We start from the raw sequence: 18,297 nt of genomic DNA, 5'->3' as shown, positions 1-18,297 counted from the left end.
TTGTAATTCTCTGTTATGGTGGAGAATGGCCTATCTCAAAACAGCAAAGAAATGCAAAAAGAACTGGGAGGATGAGAAATCAGGGTGCCTAGGTTGGAGCATTGGCACAAAGGTATATTATAGATAAATAATAGAAGAAAATATTTCATACACTTTAGGCATTTATTATTCATGTGGCACGAGTGTTGCTGTATTTCTAAATTGTCTAGTTCAATGATTGGGTAGCAGAGGAAACATTTTTTTAAATGGAGATATAATGATTTCTACTCCAAGTATAGTTACTTTTATCTTTGAAATAGTAAATAAGTGATATTACATTAAGGGTTTTTTGCAGACATAAAGGAGGTTAAAGTATTTGTTTGATCAAAAAAAAAAATGGAGGCACTGTAACAGAGAATTTCCATGAGGCCATAGCCAGCTTGAATTGTGTGGATAGCTATCATAATGTTGAATTGAAAAACTTAATAGAAATGCTGGATTTATTTTAGAATGTGACATATAAAGATGAAAGTGGCATCATTTAACCAGATTGTTTTCTCTCCTTAGGAAAAAAGGATGTCAAGAGTGGTTTTCCTTGGTTTCAATGAAGGACCATTGCAGGGAGCCCTGGATATTAGTTGTGAGTTATAACGTCTTAATTCAAAGAGTCTAGGTAATGACACCTTTTAACTGAGCTCTATTCAAAATGTTAATTAGTAACTGAAACTAAGTATGTGATGGCTGGAATCAAATCCACGAAAAGATCAAAGTGAATAATGTGTGATTTCTGTAAAATACAGAGAAATGCTCCTGACTCCTGCACGGGTGTTCTAATGCCTGATGCTGATGGTGTTCTGAGGACCCATATAAGAATTAAATCCAGGGTAGACTTTAAGTTCACACTTCTGTTTGTTACACACTCATTTTCATGTGTCGGCAAGTCCTTTGTGCTCACTAAGCATAGGGCAGATAATTTTGTATATGAGTAAAAGTCACTTGTAGAAAAATATGTTTATGTACACAAGACCTCCCAGAGGGAGCTAATAGGTAGTACTTCTCTGTGCTGGTAGATACTGTTATTGTCATGGATTTAACGTGGTGATTTCCTCCGGTGGGTAAATCGTAAATGTTCCTTTGTAATCGTGGGGGTTTTTTTCTGCCTTTAAGAAGGTGCTATTTTATTTGCTTATCATTTAAAATGGCCTTATAACATAAACAGGATCTGATTTTCTTTAAAGCAAAGAGAGTCATTGTAATGGGAAGGTGTTTAATTTCTTCAGTGAGTTTGATCCTTTGCTATGTATCAGTCATCATATGTTTAAAATCAGCTTAGTTATCTTTTCTCCATTAATACCAAAGCAAACACTTCTGCAGGCTTCTATGTAGCATCAGGTCACTTGTATACAAGCACTTTGAAAAAAGTGCTACCTTGAGATCTGTAAAGATTCCTTTCTTTTCCTAGGTGCTAAAGGGAAGTATGTTTGGGGTTTTTAATAATAATAATTAAAAAATAATAATAAAATTAGTAAAACAACTAGCAGATATCTGAGTAGCCTTTACTCCTAACTTGTTTTACTTCTAGAAAACGACTAAAGATAAACTCTGTGTTTATGTTAGTGTACACGTAGAAGGTATTTGCACAGTTTTTGACAATCTCGTTTCCCCCATCTCGCTCACATATAGATATTGAGGCTTTTAAAATTGGAATTCTGGGCAGTGACTAGTTTGCATGGATATTAATGTAGCTTAGCAGAAAAGTATGATTTTTTTAAATTGATTAGTTTTAAACATGTCTTGAATTTCCTCAACGAAAAAATGCATTTTTAACAAGTTCAAAGCATGTTTTTAGTTTACAGTGTGAAGAAGGGTGATCCTGGAGAAAACTGTAAATTAAAATTGTCGTTACTTATTTCTCTGCTTGCCTGATTCTTCTCCTGTCTGTTTTTTAGTATAAATTTACTTAATGGACAGACCATCAACATGGATGATTTAGAGGTAAATACTGAAGTCACCGGTGCTAAAGAAGAAGAAGAAATCCTGTGTGATGACAATTATGTATCTGAGGGAGAAGGTGGCATTCCTAAACCCCAAGAGAGCGACTCGTCATTTCAGAAGAAGAGTACATTGACTCTGCCTGAGGAGCTATCGAGGGACAGATCTGAAAAAGCCTTAAGTGGAGGCCAGGCTTCTCTATTTATACATACTGGTGCTCCTGCTGTTTCTAGTGAAAACTTTATCTTGTCTAGAGGAACTGCTGTTAATGGACCAGTTTCACACTCCACCTCAACTAAGACTTCCATTATGAATAAAGGCAGTGTTTCATTAACCACTGGACAGCCTGTAGGTCATCACACAGATTCCTGTTCAACTTTGACAGTGGTTCATGATCTTCAGCTGCCTGCAAAGAGTACAACACAGAAGTCAAGTCAGCACCAAGTTTTATTTTTGTTACCTGATGTAGCACATGCTAAGAACCTGACTCATTCCATTAAAAATCTACCTACCTCTGCTTCAGTTGGTTGTGATTCACAGAAATCAGTGGGAAATAGTGTAGACAGCACTTTAGTAGGCCAAGTAGAAGTTTGTGAGGATGACAACAATTTACTAGTAAAAGATGATTCTGTGGATACATTAACAGGCATTTCCTCAGGTACAGGGGGTTTTGGATCAGGATGTGATCCCAGCTGGGATCCACAGAAAGAGTTTATACAGTTCCTTATGTCAAATGAAGAAACAATAGAGAAGTCTCCCATTCACTGTAAAGTAGGCTTAGAAAAAAAGCGAAAAAGGAAAATGGATGTTAGTAAAATAACACGCTATACCGAAGACTGTTTTGGTGATACCAGTTGTATTCCCAGTAAATCAAAACTATTAAATGTTGAGTTCTTAGAGCAGAGTGAGGAGCTACAAATAGTAGAACCACAAAAATATTCCCTGAGTAAAGTAAAGCCTGAATCCACAGATGAAGAGCTGGAAGCTGTTGATGCTATCCAGCAGCTCATTTATAGTCCCACTAGTAACTGTGGAGAAGATACTTCTCCTATTCACACTGGCACTTTTCTTTCCAATACTTTAAAAAATAAGTGTGAACAGGATGACTCTGAATCACCATCTACTTTCAGTACTGATGAACCATCGTTTTATCCCTGTACAAAGTGCAATGTGAATTTTAGGGAGAAGAAACATCTGCATAGGCATATGATGTACCATTTAGATGGGAACAGTCATTTCCGGCATCTCAATGTCCCCAGTGAATGTGGAAGGACATTTCGAGATCGTAATTCACTTCTTAAACATATGATAATTCATCAGGAAAGAAGGCAGAAACTGATGGAAGAAATCCGTGAGCTGAAAGAACTTCAGGATGAGGGTAGGAGTGCACGGTTACAGTGCCCACAGTGTGTATTTGGTACCAATTGTCCCAAAACGTTTGTGCAGCATGCAAAGACCCATGAAAAAGATAAAAGATATTATTGCTGTGAGGAATGCAATTTCATGGCTGTGACAGAAAACGAGCTGGAATGCCATCGAGGGATTGCTCATGGAGCAGTAGTCAAATGTTCAGTTATCGGTAGCAACATGTCCCAGAGGAAAACGCAGAAAAAGGCATCCTTGAAAGATCCGTACTTAGGATCCCCAAAAAGGTCATCGACTTATATGTGTAAGATGTGTCCATTTACGACTTCAGCTAGAAGCATTTTGAAAAAACACATGGAATATTTGCACCCGGCATCATGCACTGATCCCTTTGGTAGCCGTCTTAGACTAGACAAAAGAAAAGGCAGCATAATAGAAGAATCTTTAGATTTTGGTAGCAGGACAAAGCAGTTGATCAAACAATCTACTTTTCCAAAGAACTCTGTTTTAAAGCAGGATGCAAAAAGATCATTTGGCTCTACTTCACAGTCCGGTAACTTCGCAAAACTCCACAAGAGACCCTACAGGATACAGAAGGCTCGGAAAAGCGTGTCACAGTCATCTGTAAGTGTATGCAATCTAAATTCTACAAACAAGACCTTTTTCATTAGAAATAGCATTGACCAGAAACCTAAATATTTTCATCAAGCAGCAAAGCAGAAAGCTAGTGTCAAAACAAGCAGTAATTATTTATATAGACACAAATATGAAAACTACAGGATGATTAAAAAATCGAGTGACTCTTATCCTTTGCATTTAGAAAAGGAAGAGTCCAACTCTGTCAGTCCTTTACATTTATTTTCTTCATCAAGTAGTCCCCATTATAATTGTTTTGTCATGGATTCAAATAATCTTGATTGCAAAAGGGCAGAAGGCTATAAAGATCGTAGGCATGTAGCTGTAAAAAGAGTGGTTAAAGAATCCAAGAGGGAAGGCTCTGTTACAGGAGGTGATTTGGATTGCTATCCAGATTTTCTGCATAAAATGACTGTTGTTGTTTTACAGAAACTTAACTCTGCTGAAAAAAAAGACAGCTATGAAACGGAGGATGAAAGTTCATGGGATAATGTTGAACTATGTGATTACACTACACAGTCTGTGGAGGATGAATCTTACAGTGATATTAATCAGGAGCATGTAAACCTATTCCCCATATTCAAAGGTAAAATGGAAGATCATGAAGCTGGTGATAAATCTTCACTTAGTTACGAGCAGAATGATGGCTTTTATTTTGAGTATTATGAAGATGCTGAGGGTAGTAACTTCCTGCATGATTTGCATGATCCTCAGAATTTAGAAAATGTAGGATCAGCTTTGCCAAAGCATAATTCAGTTTTCCATTGGACCGATTTGTCACTTGAAAAGAAGTCCTGCCCATACTGTCCAGCAACCTTTGAAACGGGTGTTGGACTGTCCAATCACGTCAGAGGACATCTTCACAGAGCTGGACTAAGCTATGAAGCCCGTCATGTTGTTTCACCAGAACAGATAGCAACGAGTGACAAAATGCAACATTTTAAAAGAACTGGAACAGGAACACCTGTTAAGCGTGTTAGAAAAGGTAAGAATTTTTTTGTTTGGTTGATTTGGGGGGACGGGATATAAAGTAAGAGGAACAAAGGGTGTTATTGCATACTAGACAAGAGTCACTTTATCTTGTTGTGAAGCCTCTCTTCTCGTCCCTGTGATTTGCTGTTGTAGTATCTGTATATAATTGCCCCCCAAAATTATAATTATTTTCTTTGTAGCAATTGAGAAATCTGAAACTTCCTCTGAGCATACGTGTCAGCTTTGTGGAGGCTGGTTCGATACTAAAATTGGATTATCTAATCACGTGCGAGGACACCTGAAGAGGCTTGGCAAAACCAAGTGGGATGCACACAAGTCTCCAATCTGTGTTCTGAATGAGATGATGCAAAATGAAGAGAAGTATGAAAAGATACTAAAGGCTTTGAACAGTCGCCGCATTATTCCCAGACCCTTTGTCGCTCAGAAATTTGCATCAAATGATGACTTTTTATCTCAGAATGTTATACCTCTTGAAGCATACCATAATGGCCTAAAGACTGAAGATACATCTGTGTCTGCATCGGAGGAAGAAGGGCTGAGTTTCCTAAATGAATGTGATGAAACAAAAGCAGTACTCCACGATGAAAAAAAAAATCAGTCACTTACACTGATAGAACTCCTGAAAAATAAGAGGTTAGGAGAAGAAAGGAATCCTGATATTTCTCCTCAAAAGATTCATAATCAAACTGCAAGAAAGAGGTTTGTTCAGAAATGTGTTCTTCCATTAAATGAAGACAGTCCATTGATGTATCAGCCTCAAAAAATGGACTTGACTATGCAGTCAGGTAAGAAGATGTTTCTAGCTGTCTTGACAACATTTCCAAAGAATCCTTTCATTTATAGAAAATGTACAACTGCAGAGTATTTTATGTGGGATTCTGTTTGTTTAATTTTCGTTTCACTTCCAGAGGACACTGACTGCAAGAGGTAGCTCCGCAAATTTTTCTGACTTGTTTTTCCTAAAGTTGAAAAAAAGCCTTAGCAGCACTGAAGGGATTTTGCGTGGAACATAGGTCCTGTTCTGCATATGACTGGGCATACAGATTCAAAGCAGACGCAAAATGAGCCTCAGTGAGGAGGAAGACACATCCTGCAGTAGCAAGTTGAAGTGTCCATGCATATTTGGTAGACTAACAGTTCTGCAGTGTTTGGGTTTGTAACCCTGTTTCTGGGCATTAAAACAGCTGGTTTGGGAACTATTTACTCAAACTAACAGAACTGTTGATGCCATTATAGATACATAAAACTCCAAATTGGTGAACCGCTGTCAACTGATTTTGATGGGTTTAGGCAAACATACTCTTACGACGTAGATTAATTCTCACTTGTTTCGAAATGGTGGCTGCTGCAAGAAACTGATACTTGCTTAGGGACTGTTTCTCCTCAGGGAAGACCAGTGCTGGTTCAAGCTTTGGTGGAATACAGTTGTGTAGCCAGCAGGTTTCTAATGCACAGCCCCTGACCGATACGGGCAGAGATTGCCTCTCCGCTGAGAATTGTGCTAATGAAACAATTCTATAATCAACTTCCTAGATACTCGGTATACTAATAGAGCAGGGTTTTAGAGTGATGCTTTTAACCTACTTGTCACATAAGAGTTATTTCTAGTCTTAGGGAATTCTTACAGCATCCTTTTTAATGTGCGTGTAGGGCTTCCATTTACCTGTTTCTTGTTTGGACACCACTTTATAATGCTGCAGGATTCTTTAGATTGAGCAGCAGGATCTTATTTTTATACCCCTGACTAGTTTTGGTTCTTTTGGTTTTCTTATTATTACCCAGTGCAGGTTAGTAAAACTGGCAGTGCCTAGTACTTTTTCACCTACATTCTTTTCTTCCTTTAAACAAATAAAAACAATCCAATGTACTCAGAAGTTCTTCTAGGGGACTACAAAAGTATGGCAGTTAATTTCTTAACAAAAGTGGCTTTCTAAAAATGACATAGTAGAGGTGGAACAGAATTACATTTAATGTCTTCTGGATGTCTGTGATTGTCCTTTAAGACAAGAGATTGCTTAATAAAGGAATTGTATCTTTGACAGGCTTAATAATTTGCAAAACAATGCTAGAGGAATAGTTTGCCAAACCTGACACTGTGTATTGCTTTCTGTTTTAATATTTACTGCTGAATACTAGGTAGCACCTGTTTGATTGTGATGAACAAACAGATAAAAATAAACATGCTTGCATAGTACTAACAGTTATAAATGGGACCCTATAATTATTTGTGGCTGAGGTAACGGAATTTGGCAACTAACGCACTGTGCCAGTTGAGTTAATGAGAAAATGTTTAACATCAAGTTGAAATTCTTCTGTTTTTCCTAAAAAGGCAAATATTTCTAATTCTGGTCTTAGGTTTTAAAAAGGTTTTTACCAACCAAGTGTTCTTCTTCTGTAACTTTGCCTGAAAAAACAGCATGTCTTCTCTTGGCTGCTGGAGAATAGGATTCTTTCTTTCCTGCAAACAGAGACTTTCCAGCTGAGTAGTTCTAGCTTTTATTTATTTATTATTCTTTTTTTTTTTTTTTTAGTAGAGAACTTGAAATATTAGTTGACCAAAACATTGTATCTTTGGTAAAATGAAGGGAAAAATATTATGTTGAAGTTGAGCAGGGGATAAGTTATAATGGTTTCTTTGTCTGGTAAGTGAGGAGTTCAGCATTGTTTCACTGTTTTCCTGTGATAAATAGCATGTTGCTTTGTTGATCATTTATTTAGCACAAAGATTTTAGCAAAAAACTTCAAATCATTAACTTTCATTGTCGATTGCGCATCTAAAGTAATGAACAGAGAATGCACTGAACGAAATGTTTTGTCTAACAGCTGTTCAGTGGTGTGTTTTACCACCTTTTTCTCTGAGCCTTCAACAGCAGCCTAATTTAGTATTGAGCTCCTCAGTCTTATGGGTAAAACACTTTTAATTACCACTTTGTCAACTAGACTTTAATTCTCTTTATTGGAAAAGTTGCAAGCTCTGAAATTTCTCAACAGAATTGTGCTATTCAAATTGGAGGACTGTATTTTGGAATTAGAGCTTCATAATGTGGAGATCTGTAGGAGCTTGATCGTAGGTATTAAATGTAGCATAGCCTAACGGGCTCAAGTTTGCCTCCTTTCTGTTCTTTTTCAAATAACATGGTTTGGCTTAAAGCACTACATGGAAAACTAATAACGGTTAACTTGGATCCTTCTAATATACTAAACAATTGCATCAATGGAGTGAATATATTTTAAACCATCTTTATTGCAGAAAACTTTTCACAACGCTTTGAGAATTTAATTTTTTGAAGAGAGAACTGGATTATAGTTTTCTTTTGAATGATAGGTATGCCTGTGAAGCTTAGAACGTGTGTGCATTGCAATACGACGTTTACAAGTGCTGTTAGCCTGTCCAACCACTTACGCGCTTATGCACGAAAGAAGAGTGCTGGACTTTTGACTGGGACAGGTATGTTTTGTTACAGATGTAAAAGCAAGTCTGTCTATGATACATTTTCCTCATCAGACTGGACAAAAGCATATGTTAATTCAAAATAATTTTGAAGCTTCTACTGGTAAACAATTTATTTGCCATAAAACTTCAGCAACTTGTAAGAAAAGGTATGTTGCTGTTGTCCACTCTCATGTCTGATTTTCATGCTTACTCATTTATTTTGGATCCAACAGTTAAGGTATGTAAGCAAAACTAAGAGATGGTTGCTTTAATTCATTCTCCTACAATATCGCAACTTCCAAACCAGCTAGTTGGGCTTTTAATGAAATTTTTAAAAGTACCTCAGAAATGAGAGGGAGAAAAACAAAACTAAAACGAACACAACAAACCACCGAGTAGTTTTTACCACCTAGTACATATAGTTAGCGAGGATACTGTAGTTAAAATAGGAAAAGCAAGTAATTTTACAGTTTGTGTATTTCTAACAACATACTGGATTTAGTTGATTTCATTTCTCGATTGGCTCACAACTCAAAAACTACCTGGTCTGACGTGAAGTAAGTGTAGTACAGCATTTGGCACTGCTATTAATGGTTTTTGTTAAAACTCAATTTCAAAATTCCTGTAATATTCCATACTTTGACTCATTTTCAGAGACCTGCAGTTTGCTTGGCTGTAGGCAATTTCTGCGTTAACTTGAATTTTGCTGAGATTAGTGGGACTTTGTATGATCAACAGCAAACTGGGGAGCAGAGATGGAATAGAGTGAGGAAAATTCGGAGATAGGAAGTCTGGAATATTCAGTAATTAAGAAGGGCAGCCGTCAGTTTTCTGTGTCAGCAAGCACAGACTTTTACATAATGCTTTGGAAAAGTTCATAGTCCTTAGTTTTATCTGTAGATGTAATTCATAATGCTAAGAAGGACGAACAGAGTTTCAGGCTTTCTCTGCAGAAGGCTAAAAGAATTTATTTATTTATTTATTTATTTATTTATTACAAACTGGACCTGTGGCTGCCAGGTCTTAAGTTAATGCTAACAAAGTAGATTTAGAGTGAAGTCAGGAAATGCACTGATACCCACTGTATAGGAGTGTATTCCTTTAATTAGTGATTCTGAAAGTTTTCATATTTACTCGGTAGAAAGGTGTTGATAGTGGACTTCGTTTACCACTGCTGTGATTTGACATTAGCCCTGCGGTAAGTTACTTTGCTTATATACCTACTGGTGAAATATTTTTTTTTAAATAGCTACATATTTAAATTGCACATTGAAATCTCAATGATAATTCAGCAGAGGAGGCATTGTGCAAACGGGATAGTACACAGGGGTTGGATCCCGGACAACCTCCTTGTACCAGAGCTTCCCTTTTGCTGAATGGGATAAGTGAAGGTAGCTTGTTAAGGTGCTTTCAGGGATTTTGGGTTTTTTAAGAAATGTATTTTGCTAGTGAAGTAATAGCATACTCATCAGACTAGTTGCCATGTTCTTTAAAAGAACTGAAAAAAAACTCCTTAGTTTTGTATCAGTAGACATGGAAGTTTGTTTAATACTATGTTAGAAACAAAAAGAGGTTAAAAGCAAAGCTTTAAAAAAAAATCTCTTGATATCAGAAGCTGGAGCTGAGCCAGATAAATAGCCTGTACCATGTGCATAAAGGCCTTTCACTGAAACCAGTGACTTAGGCTTAAGTTGTGTCTATAATATTATGCAACCAACGTATATTTATATAAACTTAGTCATTACCGTTAAAACTGTTGTAACTCTGGAAGTTTGTAAACTTCGCTCATTGATTTTTCATTCAGGCAAGCTCAATGCAATGCTTGTAGACTAGAAAATATGCTTTTAAACAGTGGTTTTATTTGATATTCCACTTACAGTATAAGTTATGTGAAGAGAATGATTGTAAAGCAAGATTTCTCTAGCACACAAAGGTTTTAAATTTTGCTATTAGCATTGCTCTTACTAAAAATTCATTGCAGTTGAGAAGAATTTTGAGATGTTATCAGTTTGGCTGTGGCCTGGAACCTGTATGGAGATAATGAGGATACGTTTATACAAGTTCCTTTGGTTTTCACAAATCCTTTCTTATGTCTTCTAAAGTAAACATAACTACCAAAAAGAAGTCACGTTGGTTGAATATTTGTCTTGGTTTCTTGCTGTAATTAAATAATGGTGTGTTAACGTGAATGCTGTAATGCTTTAATTTGGCAGTTTTTATGGTAGCTATCGAGGCATTACTGTTTAGTGAGAGAAATACAGTAATCTCCACATGGCCCCAAAATGAGACTCTTCCTAGCTCTACGTTAGCTTATGTACTAGTCTTCTGCTCAGTTTTCCACTTGTCTGCATATGGTTTTGATATTGAGTATTATCACGTTGCTTTTCTAGCAGATAGCCTGCTTCTTCAGAGTCAGTAATTTGATAACATTTAATTAAATCTTTTTTTTTTTTTCCAAATGTAACTTGACAGTTTTAGGAAGATAATAGGCATAGTTAAGTGTAATAGTAAATATGAGAATGGACTCAAGAAAAACATCCTAGAAGGGAAAATTTCTAGGCTGTTGGCTGTTCAAGGTTAGCATTTATGAAACTTAATTTGTGCCTATAGGTATGCAAGATGGATCCACTGTATAGCAAATGTCTGTTTAGGCTCGTTTGGATAGTTACTTGCTTTTGTTTTAGTGCTTGCATGATGGTCTTCAGATGTCTGACTGGAACTTTAATATTTTCTTTGGTTTATGCAGTTCTGTTTTGATAGATGTAATCATTCATCTTGAGTAGATGCTACTTTCCTTTTGTACCTGTTTTGATGAATAGCAACACAGTAGTGTTTCTCAGACCATGTGGCAAACTTGCTTCTTTCTTCCGATTATCCTTAGAGCGTTGGACGCAAATCGTCAAAATGTCTCTTACTCTTCTTGATCCAGCTTCCTTCCTTTTCTTCTGTCTAGGTCTCTCTTCCTTCCCAGCGTCTCTTGAATACTCTCTTGGGCCATGGCTTTTTTTACATCTTCTCTTTGTTGACTCTTTTCACATACTCGATCTCTTCTTACCAGCTGTCATGTTCTTGGAGTCACCATTCTCTCTTTGGTTTTGCTTCTCTAGAGGGAGGCTGCTTTTTCAGAAGTTTGGGAGAGAACAATAAAATACAGAGCAAGGAATCTGGCCTTTGAGCTAATTCAGGTATGGCTGAGGTAGCAGTTCATGCAGCCACTGTGCTTCCAAATAATTTCTAATACTGCTTTGTCAAAATTACAGCTTTGGGAAGTTTGCTGTGGGAGCACATGCAGCTACAGCAGAAATCTGAGATCCACTGGCTTTGCATGTCTTTATCTGTGCTGTTACAGTTAGAATGGATCAACTGGCACAATGAGCTAATTTTTAGTATTCTATAAAATCCTTCAGGGAACAAATTACTGGAGGTTTGTTGTGGGGTTTCTTTTAATGCATTTTACTGTGCAGTAATGATGAGGATAGCTAGCAAGTGATTGAATTTAACATTTTAGTGAATAAATACACAAGATAATTAGATCCATTTATGTGTGCAATTATTCAACTTACGTTAGCTTACATACACTATGCTGAAGTAATGAAGTCTGAATAAAGACCCAGCTTCAGTCTTCCTCAATGAGAAATATTCAATGTTGGGTGACATCAAGAAGCGAAGCATGTAAATTAGTGTACATACGCTTTTAATTTTAAACCTCAGACCAAATGTCAGTGCCTGAAGGACCTCTAATTGTGACTTCTCTAAGTCATGTGTTGGGCCTGCCCATTTTAGCCTCCTATCTCCATCTGCTTGATAAGTGGTCACAGAGGTAAGGAGTTTTATATGCGGCCTTTTTACCTAGAATATGTTTTTCTAAATAGTGTGTTCTGAAATTGAACTTGAGTGCCTCGAGGAAGGAGATTTGTCCATAGTTTGTCTCTTAACTGGGTTGTTTCTGTCATGCTGTATCAGAGGTTTGATGAAGTGGTGTAGCTGGCTGTTTACAAAGAATTTTTGGAACCGCAACTGGAAAACACCACGTGGCTAAACTTGAAGGAAGGAGGCCTCTTCCAATTTGCTGCGGTTTCCAGGCAGCTTACTATAGCTAAATTATCTCTGGTCTCTTCCTGAAAATGCTGAAATAATGCTTTCTGCGGAGGTCGTGCTTTGTTATGGTAAAGGTATTGGAAGAACAGTAACTGAGTTTGGGTCAGAACACGGCTACGCTTTCTTGTGGGTGAGACAATTGTGTGACTGACTTTATGCTTACAAGTAGTTGTAAACATATCAACAGAGTACTTAGGTGTGTGCGTGTGACTTCATTGCAACTTAGCACCCTCGGGATAGACAAAAATGAAATTCATGTGACGGTTACTGGTACATGTCTCTGATAACTGGTGTTGGAATTATGGTTTTCTATCAGCTTTACCCAGATGTTACTCTTTCTTCACTTACCTTCTAGCTTCATTGGAGTAACTTCAGAATGTACTTGTGCTGCTTTATGCCCTCTAAAATGTGAAGAAATACGTTCACTAGGTCAAAAGAAAGAAGGAACAAAAAATACCCCTTGCAGAACACAAGTTTACTATTCTTAGTATTTTCTGTCTTTTTTTAACAGCTTCTTGCTTGGGCAAATCTCCTTCCAATCTTAGCGAAGTTACTCTGAGAATGCATTGAGTGATCTGATTTTTTCTTTTTCCTTGATGTCTTTTGCTGTGATATTTTCAGTTCTTTGTTTTGTAATTTCTCTATCTAGACCCTCCATCATAAATGACTCAGAGAAGGTGTCCATTCTTGTGTTTTCTTTGTTTTCTCATTGTTCTTGGAAAAGTACCTTTCAAGGAAGTAGAAACTACCTCTCCTGGTGCATTATGGCAGTTTCTGTGTTTCTATCTATTTGATTTCACAGTAGTTCACAGGGGGTGTTTCTTAGAAGATTGCACAGACAAAAAACCATGAGGTTTCAGGAACTCTGCAGAAGACCAATTCAGGTCCAGTAAGAAAGTTAAATCTCTCTGAAATGCTTGGAATGTATGTGAGTAGAATCAGATTTCTTGATGGGAATGAATGTCTTCAGTCTGCCAACATGAAGGAAATAAGCTTGTTCTTGTTTCGAATGCATGTGGGCTTCTCTAGAAAGAGCCTGCTGTCTACTTTTTTTTTTTTTTTTTTACTCATATCAACTGACATCAACTAACTAACATCAGATGCAACTCATGGATATGTTTGCACTTGGATAATACTGATTTCTGTTTCCCTCCTTCCCATGGTGAAATCAGCAATGACAAAGCTTTTGCTGCAATAACTGCTACAGATAAGGCGGCCCTCATGCACACAGTTGTCTCCAGAGAATGGGTCTGGGTTTCAGGATTTTATCTGTTTACATTTCTGGTGATGGTGTTACTGATGCTGCGATAATGTAAAATATTTGTAATACTTTGTAGTTCCTACAGCTTGCAAGATTGTTAGGTTTTTTCCTCCCTAACTATATGAAGAGCATGCTTTTGATGAGAGCATAAGGCAGTAAGAACCCCTGACCTATTCACTTTTGCAGAAGTTATCTTGGACATTTCTATCTCTCTCCCACTACCTTGGGTTACTGCCTTTATATCCAGACTGCTTTCATTGTTGCTATCAGAAAAAAAATGGTGTAGAGCCTTATCTTCTTAATGATGACTTGACCTAGGATCTGAAAGAAGTCTCTTTAGGTTGGTAACTTATTTCTACCTGTTTGATTAGTTTTCTGGTACCTTCAAACCTCAAAAATTCATTCTAATTTTTCTAGATGATGTAGGAAATCTTTAAATCCGGGGATGGAATCGAGAAATGTCTGGTGTATCTACAAGTTAAAGTTTGACTACAGAGTAAAAGCTTGAGACGTGCTCATTTGGAGTGCGTAAGAAAAATGAAGGACGCAATCAAGACTGTTCTTTAAATCATCATGGTTTTGCCTCACCAGATGATGTCTTATGCTTCAGGTTACTAAGAGGTTTATCTTCTGATTTTTATTGCAGGAGTCAAAACTTAGAGAATTATAACAATTTTTTTTTTATTTTTTTTTTTAGATTTTACTGTTAAGGTGCTTCAGTAGCATAGTGTTATGCCTACTTAGTATCAAGAAAATACTTACTCCCATCTTTCAGATTTCTGTGGAGTTTTAGTGTGTGTTGTGGAATTGAGTGTAGCTAGATATACTTCTCAATTCAAGCAGTTGCAAGCTTCTTGTTTTTTCTTGACCTTTATCAGCTGTTTTCATCATAAAAATATTAACTTAGTTTAATCCCCTCATCTCCCAATTTTGGCTGCTTTTTAGATCTCTAGATTTTGTTACAGATTCCTATTACATCTGAACCCATTTGCTATGTGTTTCCTGTTCACACACATGATTTTCACACATAGTTTCAAACACTTAGACTGAGTTTTAAAAGTGGCCTTGCCATCTCTGATGATTGTCCTAATACCAGCTCCCACTGCCAAGGATTAATACGCATTTTTTTTCAGACAGAAATGAAGAGAAGCTTCATTTTAAATTCTTAGAATAAAAGGACAAACTTTTGCTTTATGTTGAAAACCAATGGCAGATGTTTTATTCAAACTAGAAATTGTTTGTTATATTAGCTGAAAGCTACAACTTTGTGAAGTCTTAACTTGATCGAACGTGGGTGGTCTTATGATGGCACTCAAACTACAAAACAAGTTCCAAGATTTTGACGGTGTTTTATGCATGAAAGGGAATTTCTCATGGTGCTTTGCTTCTGCAATAGGTTAGTAGGTGCTTGCTGATACTAAAACAACAGTTTAATGCTGGATGTCAATTATCTAGTCTTTTAAAGAGCAAGCACTGTGCTAAACTAAAAAAAAAAAAGCTTAATCTGTTTTGCCAGTAAATTTCTCAGAGCACACTGTAATTGTTTTGGATTTACATTATAATTAAATGTAGAATAACAAAGAGGCAGATGTCTTTTCACCACTGCTATAGGGAATGCTTACTAAATATCTCTGTTTGGTTAACACTTACTGAAGTATCACTTTCACATATGGAAATTTCTCTCTTCTTAGCTTTAGACTGTAAGCAAAAGAAGTCAAGGTCAAGATCTGGAAGCAAGAAAAAAATGCTGCCATTACCTCATAGTGCTGATGAAGTTTACATACTCAGATGCAGGTACATAGGGTTGTTTTAATTGAAAGAACATGTTCTTAAGAGCTTGCTAATTTTAGTCACAAGATTTAAGATCATATGTTTGAGATTAAATTGAATTATAAGGGGGAGAAAGAGTTGTTTATTTTCATTAATTTGAACAAGAGGACTGGAATCAGTCGTACTCAGAGACAGTTGGCAACCTATTATCTAAATAAGATCACGTCTGAGTAATATTCTGTCCTTCAAAAGAAACCACATAAGAACAGCAGATTGTTACTGCTTGTGTTAAAAATATGAGTGTAAATTGTATAAACTGAAGGTGTTTTGTGCTCACATTTACTATAAATGAACTCAATTACTAAGGTTTTCAGCTAAAATATGTAGAGAAGCAAACTTAAAGAAAATGAAGAGTTTGCACTTAATGTCTTTATAATTTTTCAGTAGAGCTAGATATATCTTGATGGAATAATTTTAATATTTGCATAGGTTTTGTGGTCTGGTCTTTCGAGGACCTTTGTCTGTTCAAGAAGACTGGATAAAGCACTTGCAGCGACACATTGTCAACGCAAATCTTCCACGGACTGGAGCTGGCATGGTTGAAGTCACATCGCTACTTAAAAAGCCTGCTTCAATAACCGAAACTTCATTTTCTTTACTGATGGCAGAAGCAGCATCATAGAACAAGGAAACAGTTTAAATTTTAATTGGATGTAAATTTGAAATACTTTGTCATTTTTTAAAATAAATTGCTACACTAAATTATGTTTATAAATGCTAAAGACAGAAAAATAGAAGAAGTGGATTACAGTAACATCAAAATAAATTGAATACTTAACAATTACAGTAAGTAGTCTTTATATTTTATATAGGGTGGAAGATGTGTTTTTAAGGTTTATTATGTTTTTGTCAGTTACTGTGTTCACTATCAATACAAGACCATTACATGTATGGCAGCCATTTTTTAAATTGTTGCACATGGGTACTTAGAAGACGGATTTTATTAAACAAAGAAACTACGTTCTCTTCAGTGTTACCCAAATCAAGGCTCTGTTTATTCCAAAAAGAATTACATAGTTAAATAAGATATTATTATATTTTGTTTGTATGTATGTAGTGTTTTGTATAATACCAAGAACTGCTAATACAATTTACTCAACTTAGGGCATTAAATATCATGTACTTCATAGTTCAAGAGACTGTTTCATTCAGATAGGGCAATTAGTACTCTTCTATCTAGGTGTGTAAGTGTTTTTTTTTAAATCACATGAGGCTTTTTGTACTAAAAAGTGGAGGGAAACTTGTTTAAACAAATTTCTAAGACAAATATGTACATAATACTGGAAATTTGTGGTAAGGAAATATTCTTTACTTCAGTTGCATTTCTCACTGACAATAAAGTGGTGCATCCATGCTACCTCCTACTTGTCAAAGACCGTATTTACCCTTACGTTTTTGTATCATAGTAGATTCAACCCAACTTTCTTTATTACAAAGCATCTTTTTGTTAACAAGTTTGTTTCTTTATGATGATTTACTTCAAGTCTGACTTGCTTACAGAAGTTTGCCTCTATATTTTATTTAACACTGTAGAAATGTACTAATAAGCATTGCTCACTACACGGTTAGAGTAGCCTTTCATTTATAATTCTGTTTAAAAGATTGATCATTTTAGAAAATTCAAACACAGATTGAAATGTTTCTACATATGAAGAGAATGTTTACAACTTAAATTTTAGAGCTTGTTTTGGATGTGATTATATGTATGAAAACTGTAACACTATGCTCATGCTAAGGACCTACTTACAGAATTACTGAAATAAATGTGCTGTGAGGATGGAAATATGGTGCAGGTGTCTTGGTCATGATGAATTGTGTTTGTTCATTTAAACTGTCTTCAGAACATGATTTTTGTTTAAATCAAATCAGATTCCTCTACAAATCAATTTTGTATGCAAGTAACATTTCATTTTGCTCATATAGGGTAACAGATACTGTAGTTAAGCCAAGGATATGCATTGATATTTTCTTTATATGTAAATAAAGTTAAAAGCAGTTAAAACAAGAGGAGTATTTTGGTAGAGTATATACATACCTCACTGCCAGTGAAATTGCTTTCCTATGGTATATCTCCTTACCAGAAAAATCTCTAAATAAAAAGGTTTAAAGAAAATCTAAATGTCTATAATGTGAAGCATTTATTTGCATTGTGTGAATTAAGTTTGTGAAATTGATTTGTCCTGCTTGAGATTAGAATCTTCTCATGATCTTAAGTAAAAGTACATTTACTTGCAATAAACTGACTTGTTCACAGACGCAGTACATCTGATTGGTGGAAAATACAAATAAATGTCTGTCTTCCTGTATGTGCGCAGTTCAGAATTGACACACGAGGCTCCTTAATGTTCTGATAAAATAGATGGGCTAAAAATGCCCAGCTGTGCAGGACAGAGTCCTGAGACGAGGCCATCCTCGCTCTGTCAAGACTTGTTACGTTAGTGCTATTGAGTGTTTTACTGTATGAATTGCTACAGATGACTTTGGCTTTATTGTCAAAAATTTATTCCCTTCTTTGAACTGGAAAATCTACATCAGTATACTTAAAGGCTGGAGAAAAAATAGCAATGTTTGGAAAAATAACTGGGATGTTGAAGTATATTCAACTTACACGTATGCAGACTAACAGATTTCTAAATTTGTGGATGATTGAGGGATTTTTTTTTTTATACGCTGTGAAAATGGAAGATTTACAGCAATATGTTGAAACAGA

At 36.1% G+C, this 18,297-nt stretch overlaps 1 protein-coding gene across 2 annotated transcripts in view; it reads left to right on the top strand.

Moving 5' to 3' along the window:
• The window catches only part of ZNF644 (zinc finger protein 644), a 30,668-nt gene extending 12,953 nt beyond the window's left edge, over positions 1-17,715 (top strand). Inside the window, exons 2-8 of one of the 2 annotated variants that reach the window (XM_009877145.1) lie at positions 547-652; positions 1,929-3,960; positions 4,402-4,957; positions 5,145-5,750; positions 8,291-8,413; positions 15,449-15,551; positions 16,017-17,715. In XM_009877145.1, coding sequence (XP_009875447.1) covers positions 1,960-3,960; positions 4,402-4,957; positions 5,145-5,750; positions 8,291-8,413; positions 15,449-15,551; positions 16,017-16,209 — 3,582 coding nt within the window. In that variant the 5' untranslated portion in view covers positions 547-652; positions 1,929-1,959 and the 3' untranslated portion in view covers positions 16,210-17,715. The remainder of the gene's footprint in view (positions 1-546; positions 653-1,928; positions 3,961-4,401; positions 4,958-5,144; positions 5,751-8,290; positions 8,414-15,448; positions 15,552-16,016) is intronic. The other variant, XM_009877153.1, reaches the window with a different exon arrangement.
• Positions 17,716-18,297: the final 582 nt, after the last annotated feature.

Source organism: Apaloderma vittatum, unplaced genomic scaffold (genome assembly GCF_000703405.1).
Source record: "Apaloderma vittatum isolate BGI_N311 unplaced genomic scaffold, ASM70340v1 scaffold43270, whole genome shotgun sequence".
NCBI lineage: Eukaryota > Metazoa > Chordata > Aves > Trogoniformes > Trogonidae > Apaloderma > Apaloderma vittatum.
This window is presented reverse-complemented; position numbering and strand designations above follow the sequence as displayed.